The 19,728-nt window shown below is 42.5% G+C and overlaps 1 protein-coding gene and 1 long non-coding RNA gene across 2 annotated transcripts in view; one reads left to right on the plus strand and one right to left on the minus strand.

Annotated features, from left to right (window-relative positions):
* The window catches only part of LOC101171188 (polypeptide N-acetylgalactosaminyltransferase 10), an 82,402-nt gene that overhangs the window by 21,386 nt on the left and 41,288 nt on the right, over nucleotides 1-19,728 (minus strand). The window contains exon 4 of the mRNA XM_023962178.2: nucleotides 15,957-16,123. Within this exon, the coding sequence (XP_023817946.1) occupies nucleotides 15,957-16,123 (167 nt within the window). The remainder of the gene's footprint in view (nucleotides 1-15,956; nucleotides 16,124-19,728) is intronic.
* LOC105355704 (uncharacterized) lies at nucleotides 11,564-18,382 on the plus strand. The gene is made up of 3 exons (XR_002291745.2): nucleotides 11,564-14,688; nucleotides 15,219-16,870; nucleotides 16,964-18,382. It is a non-coding gene; the product is annotated as an uncharacterized LOC105355704 (long non-coding RNA).

Consider the following 19,728-nt stretch of genomic DNA (forward strand, 5'->3'; position numbering starts at 1 on the left):
GTTGAAGCTGGGGTAACTATGGTACACTGGGGTTCTGTCCTCTTTCCTTTTTTACTTCTACGCTTCCTCTCCTCTATTCTTGATCATAATTCATCATTTAGTTCTCCATGCCTCTGTTTGGTACAGTGCGATTCATGTATTGTCCCTCTTTTCCTCTCCCCTCCTGGGGAGTGGGAGTGCTTCCAGACTCCAGTTGTTTCATCCGTGCTCCAGTTCCTGACCGTTTACCTCGTCTCTGCTCCTGCTCCTACACCTGGCTGTGGTTCCTGTCTCCGGCTCGACTCGCGCCTTTGACTGTCCCCACAACCACGGCTGGATGAAGCTCGTCTGCTGGACTTTTATATATGTAGTTGTAGACTTAGATAAGTTAATTCTTCTCTAAGAGTTCTGGTAAATCGGCTATCCGTCCTGGGGGAGGATCCCTCCTTCATGTGGACACCCCTGAGGTTTCTTCGTTTTTTCCGGAATCCGTTTTTTTTGGGAGTTTTTCCTTACCGCGAAGGGGGGTCTAAGGGCAGGGATGCCAGTATAGCTTAGTCAGTTTGTTAGTTCATTTTAGTATTTTTCTATTGAACTCTTTGTATTCGTGATCCTTTTGAGTTCATGTTTTACTTCGAAGCCCATCGAGACGACTGTTGTTGTGATTTTGGGCTATACAAATAAAATTGAATTGAATTGAATTGAATTAAACAAATAAATGTGTGGAGTCTCTACCAAATGTAGACATTTGAAGGTAAACTTCAGGTTTCCGTTTGAACTCTGATGTGACAAAAAGCGGAGCTGTTATAATAAAGAATGAGAGTCAAAAGAAATGGAACGCAGAGACAGACTAGATAATAAGTATAGACTCATTTTATCTGCACATCACCTCCTTAGTAGTTCTGCTTGTACACACACTCGCTCATGAGGTCTTCAGTTTAAAAAATGGGCCTTTTTTAAAGTACAGACTTGCTATTAATAAAATATAACCTCTGCTGGTTTTGCTCGTTGATATCAGGTCTAACAAATGGCCTCCTGTCACAAAAGGGCCCTCCTCGCACACAGCTAATTGGATTTTGAATATCAGAGGGAAGGATGAAGGAGAAGAACTGCAGCAGTGACAGAACGCCTTTCTTAAAGCTTCTTCTTTCTTTACGTTCTGTGCCCTTTTTTGGATTATTATTTTCATATCCCTGGTTTTCTGAAGTCGTTCTGGAACTGCTGGCTTTTAAGGAGGAAGGAACCACCAAACAATGAGGGAAGTAAAGGCGAACTGAGGGAGAGTTTAGGAAGCTGCTGTGAAGGTCAGATGTTGGATGATGTCTGATGTCAGAGTGTTTGGGTTTGTCTGTTCCTTTAAAGCAGGGAGGTCAGACTCATTTTCACTGAGGGCCACATCAGTATAGCGGCTGTCCTCAAAGGGCCAGATATAACTTATACATGTAACTAAATGTAATGAAAAATAAACTTAAATACTCCCTAATGTTAAATAACTCATTTATTTATTTATTATAACTTTTTAAATGACAATTCCAGTTGCATTGAAAACATATGTTTGCTTTTTATTCTAGCATAAATCCTTTTAAATTTGATGCTGTCAGGTTAGGTTATATGGACAGTGTTTAAGCCCTAATGTATAGTTGCCCCTAGATATGAATAAATACAAACTAATTTTTATTTTTTATTTTAAGAAATTAAAAACTTTTATCCTCTCGCGGGCCACAGAAAATGACATTGAGGGCCACATTTGGCCCGCGGGCCTTGAGTTTGACACATGTGCCTTAAAGGGTTGAATCCCTTCTTCTCAGAAGGGCTGTCAGGGTCAGGGTTGTTTCTTAGGATTATTCTAAACATGCAGAGGAACAAAAGCAATTCCACAGACTGATGCTGCAAAACCTTGCAGGCCACTGACGGAAAGACAGATACATTCATGGATTCATGGATGAACACATGGATGGATATGAAGCTGGATGGACAGATGGTTGGATAGATTTATGGGCAGACGGACAGACAGACAGACGGGTGAATAGAGTAATGGGCAGGTAAATGGTAGGATAGACAGATGGACTGAAAGATGGATGGTAGATGGAAGTAAATGGATGAATGGATGGATTGAAGGAAAGAGATGGGAACATAGGCAGATAAATAGACAGGTGGATGGATGGAGGTAAATGGATGGATAAAAGAATAGATGGATGGAGGGCCATCTACCATGGAAAACATTGTTCTGACGATGGTCCTCTTAAATCAACAGTCAGGCGGTTGTTTCCACGTTAGACTGTCTTTGGTTTAGAGGGTTGTTTTCTCATTTCATGACGCCTTCATGTCCTATCAAAAGAACTGAAATGAAAATTCTGTCAAACCTGTGGATTTATGTTCAGAATCTGTTCAACGATTAACTAAAGAACAGAGAAAATGTCTGTTTTAGTCCTTTAGACCGGTCTTTTTGAAATGAAACAATAAATAGAATATTATTCAGCATGAAAGGAAAATATAAAGAAAACAATTCCAGAAACTTTACAACAATCAAAACGACAACAGAACAGATAATTATGCTAAATTCCCTCCTCTGAAATTCTTTAATTAATACAGAGGCCCCTGCAATTGAATGCACCGCAGGTTTTTGACATTGAAGTAATGGGTGGAGGTCTCCACAGGGTCAGGGGAACACTAAGAGGACAAGGTGGGTCTTCACCTTCATCACAGAGCAATAAATCAGCCCATTAGCTATTAGCGCAGAGGAGATTGGTTCTGGCTAAACTTTTGCCCTAAACGAGCAGGTTTTTTTAATGACAGGCAGCCAGATTAAACAGTGAACATTTGCTTTGCATGTACAGCACATTCAGATGAGGAAAGGAGCAGGGAAAGGTGGCAGCGTCTAATTATGAACGGTAATTTGACTGGGATCAATTGGAATGGGGCTTCTCCGGTTGACAAAAAAGGTGAGGCCATAAATCATTGTAACGAGAAGCGTCTGATCTCGGCAACCAAATTAGTCATTATAAGAAATCTAGGACATGATGAGGCCTCAGATATCACCAACCCAACAATCACCAGTCTCCATCTTTGAAAAGTCTGAGGAGCAACATTTGCTTTAATGAAGGAAATATTTCCAGGTTGGTTTTGGATTAAAAACCGTTCTAATGCTAATATAACAGACTATTTTCCTTCCTCTTTATTGTTTTGTGTTGAAACGGGACGTTTCATCTGGAGGAGGAGGCGTATGTAACACTGTTTACTTCAGCATTGGTGTTTGGATGACAGGTTCATGACGTAATGAGACAAATGAACTTCATGGTGTCTGAATGAAAAGCAAAATAAAGGCTGCAGCGGTCCTCTACACCTAAACGTGTCTCTTAGCTCCTTATTTTAGAGATGAAACTCCGCTTTACCGACACCAAACCCTGGAAAGCTGGCTCCACTGACAATCTGATTTTGAGTCGCCTAAAGGTTCAGAATCTCTTTATTTTTTAAATCTATCCGGAAATAAAGCTTCACAAAAGGCTCCACATATTTCATCTTCAAGCTTTGGTGATTTTTCCTCGTAAATCTATGACTTTTTTCTCGTAAATTTATGAGATAAAAACTCGTAATTTAAACTAAAATCTCTTTTTTTCTCGTAAATTTACGACTTCAAAGCCATAATGTAACATTTTTTTTTTTGCAAACTGGCCCTAAAATTCCGTCGTAACATCCAAACATCAGTTTTTTTTTCCTCCAAAGTTTGACATTGAAGCTCAGTGGTCTTTGGCTTTTCTAAAAAGGTTTTTTTGCTAAATGGGCAACATATTTTTTCTCGCCATGTATAACATGGAGCTGGAAGTAAACCAGTCAGTTCTCTGATACAGTGTTGGGTTAAAACAACATACAGTCAATGATCAAAACCTAATTTAGTCCAAAGAAGTATCTTTATTGTATCCTCGTGGCTTACATTGTGGACGGACAGATTACGTCAAAGCATTTTCGGGGTAATCCCCGTGCTGACAGGAAGTTTAAAATGAGTTACTTTACTTAGCTGTTTGGTAAATTTAAATGTGTCTAGCTGCCGGGTTTCCACTACCAAAGTACTTCATGATGTCATTGATAAATAAAGTATCACATTTTGGGACAGAGGTGACTGGCTGCTATTGACCTGAATCTCCCTCTGGAGGGTCACATGGGTCAAAGTTCATCACTAGCACCAATGAACCTGAGGGGAACCAGCAGTGTTTGACCTGCCCTTGATGCTGGCTGTGGTGCCCTTGAGCAAGGCCCTTCACAGCGCACTAAAATGAAACCATCTGATTTTGTACCAGCAGAGCTTTCAGGTACGAATAGAAAAAAGAGAGTGAGAACAACAGAAAAAGTTTGATCTCAATAGATCTCTGACGGAAAAATAAAAGGTCCATACTTGATTGAACATTTTATTTCATTAAAAAGTCTGTCTTTCATAAAGTCAAAGAAAAAAGGTTCTTTTTGCAGCTGACAGCTGGATCGCTGTCATAAAATCGCTGACTTCTGCTAAAGTCACTTTCCCTCCAAACGCCTTTTGGTTTTAAAACGGTTGTGTTTTGCATCCGAGACGCACTACACATATTTGATTCAATTAACCTTAAATTACAGCAGATCCAATATGGCATAAAAAAGGTGTTGGATGTCTTCCCAGAAGTCTTGGCCAGCCACCAGAGAGCTAAGCTGCTAATATATTCCTCCAAAAATATCTGGCTGCGTCTGCACAGCTCATCAAGCCTCCTCGCTTCTCGGCGAGCGCCAGGCTGCGGGAGAGCAGCTTTCTGCGCCGACATTGAAAACGCAAAGAGAAGGAGAGTGTGAAGATGGGAAGCAGCCAGAGGGAGTTTCACCCCCCCCATACATCCCATAAAAACAAACAGAGCTTAAGCAGCGGCTGAGCCTGTCATAACTGGTGTAGTACAGATGTGCGCTTTAGCGTCACATCAGAAAAGGATGAAAGCAGCGTTTTGATAAGAAAGGCGAGAGGACAGGCCGCTCCACGTATCTGCCTCAGAGCTCTGTCACGGCGCCACTGCGGCTCAGCAAACTACATCTATCGGCGGGCCACGTGGCACATGCACGCTCCTCGCTGGCTTTTGGCGGCGCCATGCACAGTGATGAAAGTCAGGTAAGGAAAAAATCCCTGAACTTTTCTTTGAGCGATATGGCGGGCACAGAGCGAAATTTTGGAAAAATACGTGGTCTTAGATGCATTCTGGTGCATTCTGGCAGCTAGTTATTCACTTCTTTATCAAGAAACTAAGACTAATTGGAGCATCATGATTTGTCATTCAAACCCCTAGTTTGACTCTCCATTAAGGACTTGCTGGTCCTAAAAAAGAATTTGGAAAATTGCTCAAAGTAACACAATCCTACAATCTACGCTTTTCCTTAAAGCTGCAAAACATACAATTGCTAAAATATAGTAACATCAAAGCCCCAAATGGCAAAAAGAACACCAGTAACTATGATATTCTATGAAAATACCTCAGTTATTTATACATTATTTCTGCTTTAGAAATGACTGATGTACAACATCCACTTGCACTGTTTTCTCAAACTATAATTACATCAAAATATGGGATCTGCTTTAAACTATAATTCTATAACATAATACATCAATTCTTTAACACCAATACTAAGTAATCTGGGAAATATCAAAACAAACATACAAACTGAACTAAACATTGTAAACTTTATTTTTTAAGGGAGTGCGGGTCCAAACCATCAAATACTTATAATTAATGTTAACTATACTGAACTAAATCATGGTAATTAGGAAATACAAATAAATTAGATAAAGAAATGTATTCAAAATAAAAACTGAAACTCAAAACTAAAATTGAAATTATTTCAAAATGTGGTTTTGAGATTATTTTACACAAAAAAGTATTTGACCTACACTACTTTAAAAATCTTTTTTTTTTTTCCAGCCAAGACCACTTCAATTTGTTTTTTATCGTCTTCTCACAACTGAGGTCGTGACCACGCTCAATAATGACGATGCCTGCCATTATTTTAACACAAATTTGATCGCAAACTCTTCAGATGTGTTTGTGAAAGTTTAGCGTGGGTCCGCCAGTTTTGGTCTCTAGGGAAGCAAGTCACGCTGACCACGTGGTGCAGACAGAGCCAATCAGACCCATCGACGCATCCGAAAGCAACTAAAACGTCCCGTCATTGGTCAATTAGGCCCGGAAGACGAGAGATGGCCACGACCATAGAGGAAGCGATCTGCGGAGAAATATAGAAAATAAAGCTAAAATTAGCTGATTTCAGACCATTTTTTAATCCGGAAAGCGATTTGTCCGTAGAGATCAGGTCTTTATTTCCCGGAAAGTACGTTCGGTTTGCTCAAAAACCCGGATTTCCGGGAATTCCCGGAAGACTTTCATCACTGCATGCAGCTTTGCCTCGTACTGCAGAGCACAGATGTCTTCAAACGTTCGGTCAGGTCGTCAGTTACGATCAGAACATTTGTTGTAAAGAAGAGTTCCTGCAGAAGCACCTTTGGTTCCAGTTCTGAAACTATAGACCTGCACATATTAATCAGATCTGCGTTGGTGGTGAGATCATACAGGAAAAAAGGAAAAGGGCAAGACTTTTGGAAGAAGGCCTGGTGTCAAGAAGGGCAGCAAAGAAGCCATTTCCCTCCAAAAACATCAGGGACAGACTGATCTTCTGCAGAAGAGTCTGGCGAATGGACCGCTGAGGCCAAGTCAAAGCCTCCCATGAAGCCTCTTTCCCATTGTTTGGGCCACCTGGAGAAAGGCTTGTCCGGAGAAGAAAAGGTGAGCGCTGGCATCAGTCCCGTGTCACGCCAACAGTAAAGCATCCTGAGACCATTCATGTGTGGGGTTGCTTCTCATCCAAGGGAGGGGGCTCACTCACAATTTAGCCCCCAAAATACAGCCATGAACAGAGAATGGTACCAAAAGACCCTCCTACAGCACCTTCTTCCAACAATCCAACAGTTTAGTGACAAACAATGCATCTTCCAGCACCATGGAGCACCGGGCCATAAGTGATAGCTATAATAAACTAATGCCATAGAAAAAAACGTGCATGAACATTTTCTCTCTACGGGTTCACTGAATGCTCTACGACCTTGGTATTTCCTGCAAGTCACCTGCATACAGGTTTGACCAGCAGACACCTGGGACTATGGCCTAGATCTGAGCTTTGGAACAAATCCACAGCAAAATATGTTCCAGATGAACCTTTTTTCAACTGAAGCATCATTGTTGTTTGACCCATGTTGTGCCTAAAACATGAAAGACTTGAAACCAAACGGACTGAGTTCTGGATCACTGATGTTTGAAGACTCAAACCCAAGTTTGAGTGCAGAAAATCAGCAGGTCTCCAAGTTTCACACTGAGAAAGTCCTTCATGGTCACGTTTAGCACTTGGACGCTACAGGTCTCTAGTGGAGTCAGTGCTAGCGAGGCCAGAGGCGTCTTTCTGCTGCGCTCAGGTGTTGGTCGTCCACAACACTACTTGTTACCAGCAACATCACACGCCGGACCAGGCTTCTGCTCACCTACATGGACAGGCATTGGGATGACAGATGGCGAGCGGAGAAATCCACGGAGGAGGCAGTTTATTAGCCAAGCTAACCTTGAAAGTATCGGGGAGGTTGGGAAGCCATCGAGCCAACTCTCCCCTGCGGGGAGAGCGGCGGCCAAGCATCCTCCCTGCACGGCTGTGGAAATTCAATTACAGCTTAATGAAGAGTGAGCTGACCTCCCCGCCTCCTCCCTCCGTCCTCCCCCTTCCTCTCACCCATCTGAAGCTCATTATTTACTGTAGGAGCAGGTTAGCAGGTCTACCTGCTCCTCTGGAGGCAGACCTGTCCACAGTCTCCCAACTTAACCCTGTTTTATTTCACCGCTCTCTCCTCGTTTCGGTTTCATCTGAAAGCCAGACCAAGCTGCTCTCGCTCGGCTTTCCCGCTCTTTCACAAGTCAAAAAAATATGTTTCCGAGTTTAAACGTAAGATCCTACTTCAGAGACTGTTTCCAAACAAAGTCTTGAAGAAATGTTTTAGTTTCTTCCCGCCTGCAGATAAGACTCCAGCTAATAAGATGCATTAGTGACCTGTCCTTTAAGGAGCTGTTCTATCCTTTCTTAGGAGGTGCCTTTTACCTTTCAGCCCATCAGCGATCATCACACTAACGTGTAAATCAGAGTGACAAATAAGAGGTGATAAAAGTCCTAAATGACTGGCTTCCATTCCACTGCTGCTGTTTAAATGTGGTTTTTATGGTTTCTTATGGGTAAATTAATTTCTCGTACACATTTATTGCCCGACGTCTCACAGCTTTAACACTTTCATTTGCTACAGAGACAAGATAATCCCAGTTATGTTCTGGGGACAAACTGGAGTCTGGACTAAATGCATCTCAAATGTCAAAATCAATCAAATCAATTCAGGAAAATGAAAGAAAGAGGATTTCACGCCTATTTGTTTTTTGTATTTTTTTTTGTCTCCTACTTGACAATCTTTTGTCGCAGACTGGTTCTCCATCCTCAGCAGACAGAAGGAGATTCACACCAGAGAGGGTCCAAAGTGATTGTTATTTCAGTGATTTGAATGCTCACCTGAAGCTCAAAGCTGACCTCAAAAGTGAACCCTGCTGCTCTGAAAACAAGCATCTCATAGAGCAACAGAGCTACAATCCCTCAGATTTCCTTTGATAGACACACCGCCCCACCAACCATCACCCAAAGGTCCTGAGCATCTCCCTAAGGCAGGGCAGAGAAAGCCTGGAGGGGCTTCATGGCCCCAAGCAGCTCACCTGTCTGCCATGAGGGAGCAAGTCAAAGGCTCCAGTGTGGAAAAGGGATTCAACAAGTCTTGTGGTTTCTGCAGGACTTGACTCTTCCTGGTTTCTGGTCTGAACAAAAAACTCGTTGGTAACCAGAACTACAGAACCTTGGACCAATCAGTAGACGGACAGACGTTATTCCACAGCTTTTAACCATTTATGTCGTCTTTACCTTATGTTGATAAATAGGCAAGGCAAGTTTATTTGTGTAGCACAATTCGTACACAAAGTAATTCAAGGTGCTTCACAAAACAGAAAAATGCATTAAAATCACAATACATCATAGAAATAATCAACGTAAAATTTACTTTAAAAGAAAAGAAAAAAAAAATAAATAAATAAATAATAATAATAATAATAATTGAAAATTGATTTAAAAATAAAGGAAGGAAAGGAAAGAAAAGTGCAGATAGGACCTTTCAGTCATATACACGGCTAAACAGAAATGTTTTAAGTCTAGATTTGAACATGAACACAGAAGAGGCCTGTCTCACGACTTCAGGGAGGCTGTTCCAGATTTTAGCTGCAGAATATTGAAACGCTGATTCCCCTTGTTTAGTTCTGACTCTGGGAATCAACAGGAGGCCGGCCCCTGAGGTCCTCAGAGTACGAGATGGTTCATATGGCACTAACATGTCAGAGATGTACTTTGGTGCTCGGCCATGGAGAGACTTGTACACAAGCAGAGCTGCTTTGAAGTCTATTCTTTGAGGTACAGGGAGCCAGTGCAGAGACCTGAGCACAGGACTAATGTGATCATACTTCCTGGTTCTGGTCAGGACTCCAGCAGCAGCATTCTGGATGTACTGAAGCTGTTTTACAGCTCGTTTGGACAGGCCGGTGAGCAGGCCGTTACAGTAGTCTAGCCTACTGGAGACAAATGCATGAATAAGTATCTCCAGGTCTGGCTTTGAGATTATGTTTTTGATTTTGGCAATGTTTTTCAGATGGTAAAATGCCGCTGATGTTACTGACTTGATATGGCTTTTAAAGTTCAGGTCAGAGTCCATGATTACCCCTAGATTTCTGACTTGATTTGAGGGTAAATAGTGTTATCGTTAATGAAACAAATAGTTTGATTATTGATCCACATTAATTGATCAGAGTTATTGGAGGATTTGTCTTCAATCAAACGACTGATGGGATTTGTTTCTTTGAAACATTTTTTCTTCATCATCTGGACAAAAACAACCTTCCTCAGAAATGATGCTTTGTCTGACTTCACATGGCGTTTAACCTCTACAAGTTTTTCCTCAAACACCAGCTGCAGCAGAGCCAGAGGCCGGTTCTGACGCCGTTACCATGACGATGCGTATTGCATATCAGATAATCTGCTTTTTCTGAAAATTGATTTAAACATATAAAAAAAAACAAGACTGAAGTCCCATAATTGGCTTTAAGGTGTATGTCTTTTGTAAATGAAGCTGGAATAAGCAGGATATTGTCTTTTGACGTGTCCATTCACGTTGGACGGTTGCTTCTGCAAAGTCCATTCATTGCTGATAACGGACACCTCGCCACGTGGACACGAGGTCACTCCACTGTATTATGGGACCTCCTGATCCGACATCTGTTGTGAAATCCAGTGTGTGCGGTTGACGCTCGGCTGAAACCACCACCTTTTTCATCCGTGATGTGGGTCGCAGTTCAGCTGCTCTAATTGGTCCCAGAGGGCAGCAGAGGAAACGGCAGGACGACTGTGGCTGTGCTTTCTGGCTGGGGGGCACTCGCTCTGTCAAAGACCCATGATGCTCATGGACACTTGTTTAATAAAAAAGAACTTGGAACCCCCCCTCTGCCTCCACAGAGACGTTTTCCTGATACAAAGTGGAGCCACAGCTCTGATGACGTTTCTGAGTTCCTTTGGTTTTAAGTCTGTTTGGGTTTCTAATCCTATTTTGATTAGATGAGTTCTTTAAATCAACCGAATGTCATGTTAATATGAACAATCTATGGCATATGGCGTATACTTATATAGCGCTTTCCACCCTCTTTCAAAGGCCCAAAGTGCTTTACAGTCACATCCACATCCACACACTGGTGGCCGCTCCGCTGCCAAACACTGGCGCCAACCTACCACCGGAGGCAAGGTGGGGTTCAGCGTCTTGCCCAAGGACACTTCGACACATGGGCGTGCAGGCGGGAATCGAACCTGCAATATTACGATCATGGGTCGAACGCCCTACCGCTGCACCACGGCCGCCCATCTAAACTTAAAATAGCTCCGGTTGATGTGGTGTTTTACCTTTGCTCGTTGGCTCATTTTCCATCTTCTGAAAATCCAAAAATCTGTCTCCAGGTTTTCAGACTTTACCAAGTTTTGGACTGATATTATCATTATTATTATTATGTAATATTACAAGACTGAACTACAGGAATTCCTCAGCAGAAGATGCAGAATATGAAGTTAAAAGAAAGGGAAAGCCATTTGTTTTTCCACCAGAACATATATTAATAATAAAAATCAATGTTCTCTAGAGCAGTGTTTTTCAACCTGTCTGCCGCGGCACACTGGTGTGCCGTGGGAAATTGCCCTCATTAACTGATGTAAAAACATTTCCCATCTCCAGGATATCAGCTCTGTGTTCATCCAAACATCCTGATAAAACACTGAGAAGTTAGGAATATGAAAGATCATAAAATACTTTCTTCTTTGATTCTATTAAATACACTTCGATAAGAATGACGATACCGCGATTTAGCTGCAGCTTAAGCTCTGTTTTAGGAAAAGTCCCGGAAAAGTCATCAGAACGGTTCAGGTAAACAAACCAAAGCTTTGGAGAGTAAAAATGTTATCCACTATTAAAAAATGCTCTGCGATGAAACTATTCCACCACAGACTCAGTGGACGACCTCTGACAGTTTGGTTTCCATCTGATGGATGGAAACCAAAATAAAAACAGACCCTTCCAGTAGAGAAAAGGGGAAAAACTGAAACCATCTGAGCGTGGACTTCTGACACAAACCAGCAGCAGCAGCAGCAGCAGCAGCAGCAGCAGCAGCAGCAGCAGCAGCCGCCGCCGCCGCCGCCGCCGCCGCCGCCGCCGCCGCCGCAGCGTGTTAAAGCAGGCTCCTTTCTGGTGGGGGTCACAGTGGAGCCCCCAGACCATCTCCATTTCCCGGTTACCCATCAAATGGTTGACTTCCCTCAGTGCTTTTCAGCATCCTCTAGAAATGCAGACTGAGAGCAAAGATCATCTCTGAACCTCTTTCTGACCGGTCCCGTCGATACCAGAAAAAGGTCAAATGAAAAGTCACGGGCCGGCGGTAAACGGTGCCAGGCTCGGCGTGCTAAAGGAGAACGCACTGAAACTCCTGAAATTTAAAAACAAAGAAGCATCAAGGAGATGTTCTCACCGTTTGAAATGGATCAGTATTAGAAAGAAAATAGTTCAGAAAGAACACCAACAGGAAAAAGCTCCACTTGGTGCTTGTAAAGGTTATTTTCTTCAGAAAACACAGCCCCCCCCCACATCACACAGGTGTGAGGAGGACCACTCGGCCCTGAAACCTCACTAAGCTAGCAGACACAAAGGGTAGAAATCGTGTGACCGTTCACATGGCTGTTCTCTGTTCAAAAGTCTGAAACATTGACGTCACTTCATGTCTCCAGATTCAGCTGAAAATCAGTTTGGTCTGACTGCAGCATCGCCCTCCTCCTCCTCCTCCTCCTCCTCCTCCTCACGCTGGACTGTCATTGGCTCTCAAAGTGGGTGGGGTTGGTCGTCCATCAAGGAAAAATCAACAAACCAAAGATTTCTACTTCTGGTGAACTTGAGTGTGTTTGGTTGGAGAGTTCATGCTGAGGGTTTTCGGTGGTTCAACCGCTTTTCTTAGGATGCTAATGCGTTTCCTGCTGCTGGAGCTGAGGAGGCTGCTGCTCAGCGGGAGTGAAACGCTGAGAGAGACCAGCTTAACGCCGTCAATAATCCAAACGGTAGAGGAGAAGCAGGAGAGGAGGAATCACCGCCTGAGGCGCATAAATTAACTTCAGTAAGTCAAACATTTAGGGTTATTTCATTTAGGAAATTTTCATTCAAATGGAAAAGTGCCTTATTAATAATCCCTGGGGGGAATTCAAGCCTGCGTGACAGCAGGTCACTAAAGAGTCATTATGGGATGCAGCAGCAGCTGCAGGCGAAGAGATCTTCAGCAGAAAGTGGACGGCGAGGACGCCTGATCTCCGCTGGGTTTTCAGCTGAATGCACAAAAACTGCCATTTGCTCAAAGAACAGAGTGAAGACATCATGATGCTCCTCTGAAACTGCAGACCAACAACGGAGCTGGTGAACATACCTGCTCATCAGCTGCTCAACGGCCTCCCGTCAGCGGAGAACCACCAAAACTGCCTCTGTAATTAATAGATTGGGCGGGAACAAACCCGCAGAGAAAACCCTCAACGATGCTTCATCCAACCCCTCACTGTGGAGGTGCTGGTGGGGGGTCGTGCATCCATTCTGCAGGAACTCGCTGCTCAGGTCCAGAGTTGCAGAGTAACTCCAGAGTCCTGAAGTTGAATCGTCTGGACTTACAGTCTTCTGGCAGAAGAGGACCTTAAGGCAGACTGCAGAAACCACTTATGCCTCATCTAAGATGCCGACAACAAAACCGTCTACGCCTCCATTCCACCGTTAGGGAGCAACAGCGGGGACAAGATCCTCCACAAGAACAGCTTCTTAACCAGAGGACTCTTGGCCGTCTTGGACCAGAAGCTCAGCGATGTCCTCCCAGATCAGGAACAGCTGAAGAATTTCAGTCCAGCTTTCAAGACAAGGCAAATGACAACCTGCATCTCCTGAGTCAAAACATGCATGTGAGGAAGTCTGAGCACGCTCAGTACGACCACCTGCTGCCGGTTAAAGACGTGACAACAGTTTCACAAAGCGCCAAACCTCAGCTGAACATTTGTTCTGTCAGGAAGATTCTTCCCGCCGTTTCTTTGTCCTGTCAATAATAATAAACTTTATTTGTATAGCACCTTTCAAGATAAAAATCACAAAGTGCTTCACAGTAAAACATGGTAAAACACAATAAAACACAGTAAAACACAGAATAGAGAGAAAATTAAGAAAATGCTATTTTAAAAAGATAGGTTTTTAGCTACTTTTTAAAAGAAAACACTGAGTCTGCAGATCTGAGGCTGAGAGGAAGGGAGTTTCCAGAGGGATGGGGCCACTGCTGCAAAGGCTCTATCACCTTTAGTTTTTAACCGGGTTCTCTGAACAACCAGCAGACCATGGTCACATGACTTCAGGGACCTGCTTGGAGTGGACGGCTGTGAAAGGTCTTTTATGGAGACCGGTGCTTGGTTATTGATTGCTGTGTGTGTTAAAACCAGGATTTTAAAATGCACTCAGACACAGACGGGGATCCAGTGCAGCTGGACTAACAACGGGGTGACGTGTGAGAACTTGGATAATTCAGTTCAAAGCCTTGCAGCAGCATTCTGGACAACCTGAAGCCGTTCTAGAGATTTTTAGCTGAAACGTGAAGATGGAGATGCAGTAATCAAGACGAGAAGATATAAAAGCCTGGATGAGCATCTCCATCTCAGAATGAGAAACAATTGGACTCAGTTAAGCAATGTTTTCAAGATGATAAAAGCAAGAACGCACAAGTGACCCGACATGAGAGTCAAGGGATAAAACCGGGTCGAAGGTCACCCCGAGGTTCCTGACAGACGGCTTGAACCACTGGACTAACTGGGGGAGGCAGCTGTCAGGAACACAGACTAGGACCTCAGTTTTGGCTTCATTTAGTTGGAGAAAGTTGTTATTCATCCAACTCTTGACTGAATCCAGACACCTGTGTAAAATATGGATTTTAAAAGCCTCCTGGGGTTCAAATCCTGCAGACGATCCTGTCCAAGAAAGAAGAAACGCATCTACAGGTACGTGTGTGTTTTATCAGGAGGGTCCCTCTGCTGCGAGTAAACTGGAGGATAAAGACATTCCTGCAATGCAAAAGCTAACTTTGACCTTTGGAGACATTTCTGTTAACCTTAACGCGGCGACAAAGACAGACACGTCTGTAAGTCGTTTCGTTTTTAAGCTCAATAACTCATGTTTCTACTGCAGTGATATTCACCTCTGGACCCAAAGAATATAGTCTATTATTATATTAAATACTAATCAAATCAAGGCAAAGACAGAAGAACAAACAGCTGTCTGAACATCAGATCCTGTTTCTAGCAGGTTCTTTGTTCAGTTCTGTGACTAAAAGGCAAAGGTGACAGCCCACATCATCCATCCTCCACCTCCATGCTTGACACTATACATTGTTTGATATTCTCCAAACTTGATCTCAATCTTTCTGTCATACCAGAAGAAATTTTTATTCTTTCCCAACAAATCACATGTTCAGGTCTCCTTAACAAAATACGCTTACATGTAAGGTCAACGTTTTTTGGGGTTCAAACAGATTCTACGGCATCCGGAAAAACCTCCTGCTGTGGAACAAAGACTCTCCGCGTCTTCGGACCAGACGTTTTTGAGCATCCGAGATGCTAAAGGCTGAGTCGCCTGGACAGATCAGCTGATAACCTCATCAAAGTTAAGATTAGTGTTTCTGTCCCTCTGCCGGCTCCTTTCCATGGGTCTCTGTGGCCTCATGTACGGCAGGCGTGGAGACACTCCCACCAGCAGACATCAATCGAAAAGGCTTCTAATCAATGATTTTAAACCCAAACTTGAAATAGTTTCCAGATAACTTTGCTGACTCTTTTCTGTTTCCAGTAATAGACCCGATCCTCCTCCCGACCCTAAGAAAGGAGAGACGCCGGAACTGATAGAATAAAGCAGCAGTGTTGTCCGACAAACAGGTGACACGGTGTCCACACGTGCACGCACGTGCACACACGTGTACACAGCTCTCAGAGCAAAGCTGCAGCTGTCTGCTCTTGCTAGGATGAATCCCAGCAAACAGTGAGTCAGCCGCCTTTGTTTGTTTGTCTCCCTGTGCGAATGTGGAATATGTACGCAAGAGTCTGGAAAACAACATTTGGGCTTCAGCAGGAAGCGGCGGCGGCGGCGGCGGCTTTCGCTTCAGAGCAGCTCATTATTTGTGCAACAGTCAGGACTCCTGCAAACAAACGGCAGCCGTGTGCACAAAAAGATGCTCCTTCCAAGAGCGACAGCGAGCAGCAGGAGGTTCGGGTACCTTTGTCGCTGAAGTCGTCCACCAGGATGATCTCGGCGATGAGCTGCGGAGGAGAGCGGTTCAGCACGCTGTGGACCGTCCGCAGCAGCGACGACCAGCCTTCGTTGTGAAAGGGGATGATGATGCTGGTGTTGGGGAGCCGCTCGGCGTACAGCTTCTGTTTACAGCTGCAAACACAAGACAGCGAGGAGACCAGATGACAACGGCGTTTACGTCCTGATCCAGCGGGGTTTCAAAGGCCTCTGTAGAAACAACCTTCAGCTCTGTGAAACCACAGGAAAGAGCCTGAAGTTCATTTTTTATGAAAGTTTGGCATGGAGATTGTAAATTATTATTCCAATCGTCTGTGGACAAGAACTAAAAAGAAAGGCTGTAGATTTTAACGCGACCATTTTAAATGTATGTATATGAGTCTGAATTTGTAAAACATAATGCCAGACGTGTCTTTGACAACATTTCTTTATCAAAATGATGATGATCTGAAAGGCGTTTTTCTACAGTTGTGCTCATCAGTTTACAAACTCTGGAATGGAAGAAATGATGAACATAAAGAACACTGTTACGAGCATTCTCATCATGTTTGTGCATGCTTTTTTGTTTGTTGTATGTTGAGCGCTGTGAATGCTCTAAAGGTTCTGCTTGTATGTGTCTAGGTCCCTTATGGCCTTCTGTTTCTCGTGATCGGGTTTGCTGAGCTAAGAACTTGGAGCTGCACTGGATTGGAGGGAGGAAGAAGACTGGAGCCGGCTCGGGAAGGTTTTTGGGCGAATCCATTTATTGTTAAAACATTCCGTTTACCCTTTTGAAACCATAATATGTTGCATGTTAGGTTGTGACGTACGGGTGATGCTGTGGTACGGCGTCCTTACGCCACACTGTGGCCCTTAGGAAGGTGCGAATGCTGCGAACACCAGGTGAGCTCAGGATTTAAGGACTTTTATTTAACTGTGGATTTGTTGACTTCTTTCTGTTTTTTACCCCCCCTCTCTGTACCGTCCTTTGGAAAGCTCTGCAGGAATATTTGACTATGAAGGGGAGTTCAGATCATGATTTATGAATTATTAAAGGTCTTTTGGTGTAGAACACGTGTACAATAAGATGTAAGGAAGAGCTCCACCCGCTGCCGTGCCCTTCCATCCTGTCTATTCTGTCTGAGAGATCAGGGGGGGAATTAGCTGAGCCCCCCCCCACAGCCGTCCATCATGTCACCGAGTTAGTGAAAGATAGCAGCAGAATGAATGAAAGCTGCGGCGAGGTCTGGACCTGCAGGGAACCGAGGCGCAGCCGTCACTCTGCTGTCAGCGGTCAAACGGACCAACCAGCCGCCTTCCAACCACCATCGGCGAGCGGCTGCAGGAATCCTGAACTTTAAGAAGCTTTGAGGGCCACAGAGAGTCTTCAATGGTGAACAGGAGTTCAGATAAGAGGCCAGCATGTTGCAGCTTTGCTGACTGCATTACGGACGCAGGGAGGATGGCGGTGGAAGGCATGAAAGCTTTGACGAGTTTGGCCGCGTGATGCTTCCGTCAAATCTACCTCTGGGATAAGATTCACCAATAAAATATTAAATATAACATTTGTAATGAACCCGGCACTCTGTGGTGCAGGCTGGCCCTCTCCACAGGATGCAGAGTCATTCTTGGACACTGGAAAACTAATAATATTATACCTTTTAGTGAATGTTTGGGAGAAATGACAACAATAGCCAAATATGGACAATCTATGTTTATGATTGAGAAAATGAAACTATGGATGAGATATTACTTAGAAAAGTATAAGAAGAATGAAGGATGAAAATATTATGTTGATATAACAAATGGATCTGTTGAAAATATGTAGGAGAAAGCTTTGATGTAGACAAATAGGACAATTATTACTGTCTCCTTACCCTGGTTTTTGTCTCCTACACACTGGTGTCGCAGAGCAAACGTGTAGTTTTCAAGATTCAACTCGGAGTGGATTATTTGTTGTACCCAGTATTTTTTTGTTTTTCTCACCCTTTGCTGTTTGTGTTTAGTTTAATGTTAGGCTGTTTCCATGTTGTTCTGGTATCAGATAATGGAAAAGAAAAGGAATAAACCCTGATTTTTAAATCTAACACTGGTCAGCATTTATAAAAATGATCTCATTTCCTTTAAATATGCATAAAATATCCGAACAGTAACGCATTCATAATATTGTCAGATGTTGCTTTTAAGCTAAATCAAAAGATATTAAAAATCAAACCAGTTATTGTTTGTAGACAAAAGTGTTTAAAAACAGGAAACTTTGGATGAAATTCCTGTTCTAGTCATCCATATTTTTCTATTCATCAGTAAATTCTTTGTAGTTTCAAACACATTTCAGTTTCACTCATGTTTCAAAATCTGGATTTTCACGTTGTTATCCTGGTTTCTTGGAGTCAATAAAGTTTGTTGAAATTTTAACCTTTGGTGCAAAATGAGTTCTTATAGCTTTTAGTTCCATTAGTTTTATTAGTAATGCAGCTGGTAGTTTGAAGTGCTTTGAAAAAATGAAGGGCAGACAGAAAAAACAAATACATAAAGGTGTCCTTTAAATATTTGGACAATTCCCTTTCAAAATATAACTTGGTAACAAGTTAATACACTATTAAGCATTAGTTTAGCATCAGCTGACCATGAATAAACAATCATTTATAGAGCGTCGCTCATTCTTTATTAAGCATTAGAAAGTAGCTTATAGGTGTTATAAATGTTTTATCCTTGATTAAACTGATTACTATAATGTGATATTTTAAGAGTTTATTCAATAGTTATTTTTAAATTAAGTATCAAATGATTAACAAACCAGTTATCTCGAGGTGGTTCTTTCAGCCATAAGCACATTTAAAAATTGTAAGTAAATGATTTAAAAACTCATTAAAATGTATATTTAGCTTGTTCCAGTTCATCTGTATGATAAATATTTCTTTGTTCTGTATTCCAGTGTTTTGCTCTTTTTTTGTTGAGAAGGTCATAGACGCTTTTTATCTCATTGGTCAAAGCTTTATAAGGAGTGCTTAGTCCTCCCTTTAGATTGGGTCACTAAAACCAACACCTAACAAGTCCTACATGATTTAAAACTACATGAATTCATTTAAATTGACATAGGAATACGGGTTAATAGATGATTAATAACACCGTCATAGTACATGTCTAAAATTGTGGACACATAAATATACATTTTGATGTATTTTTTTAATTATTGACTAACTATTTATAAATGTGCTTATGACTAAAAGAATCACCTCAATAATAACTGGTTTGTAAATAATTTGATACTTCATTTTAAAATGTTAATGAATAAGTCTTAAAATGTCCTTAATAAACAACACAGCTCCTTTCTAATGAAGGAGCTGTGTTGCTTAATAAATGCTAAATAAAGCAGGAGCGATGCTCTATAAAGGATTAATTAGGTGTTTATTCATGCTAATGCTTCATCGTGTGTAGTTATTATGAAGTGTTACCTTTAACTTGAACCATAGAAAGCAAGACCCTTCCCCCCCCCCTTAAATAACTTCTACATCCCATAATCTAGAGATGTACATCGAAATCTGCTTTCAGGTTTTCTCCTATGATGATTTCAAATTTGCTCCACCATAAATGAAAATTAAAGTTCCTCTCCGGTCATCTTCATTGTTTTTACAGAGCAAGCCCGCCCCCACTTCCCATCCCCGTTCCTGAAAGCTTTGAGCAGGGAGCTGGTGACCCGCCCAGCAGATTTTGTATGATTCTCTATAACATAAATACGATCTTTTCCCAACGGCAGTTTT

This window comes from Oryzias latipes, chromosome 14 (genome assembly GCF_053564925.1).
Source record: "Oryzias latipes strain Hd-rR chromosome 14, Olatipes_Hd-rR_3.1".
In the NCBI taxonomy this organism is placed as follows: Eukaryota; Metazoa; Chordata; class Actinopteri; order Beloniformes; family Adrianichthyidae; genus Oryzias; species Oryzias latipes.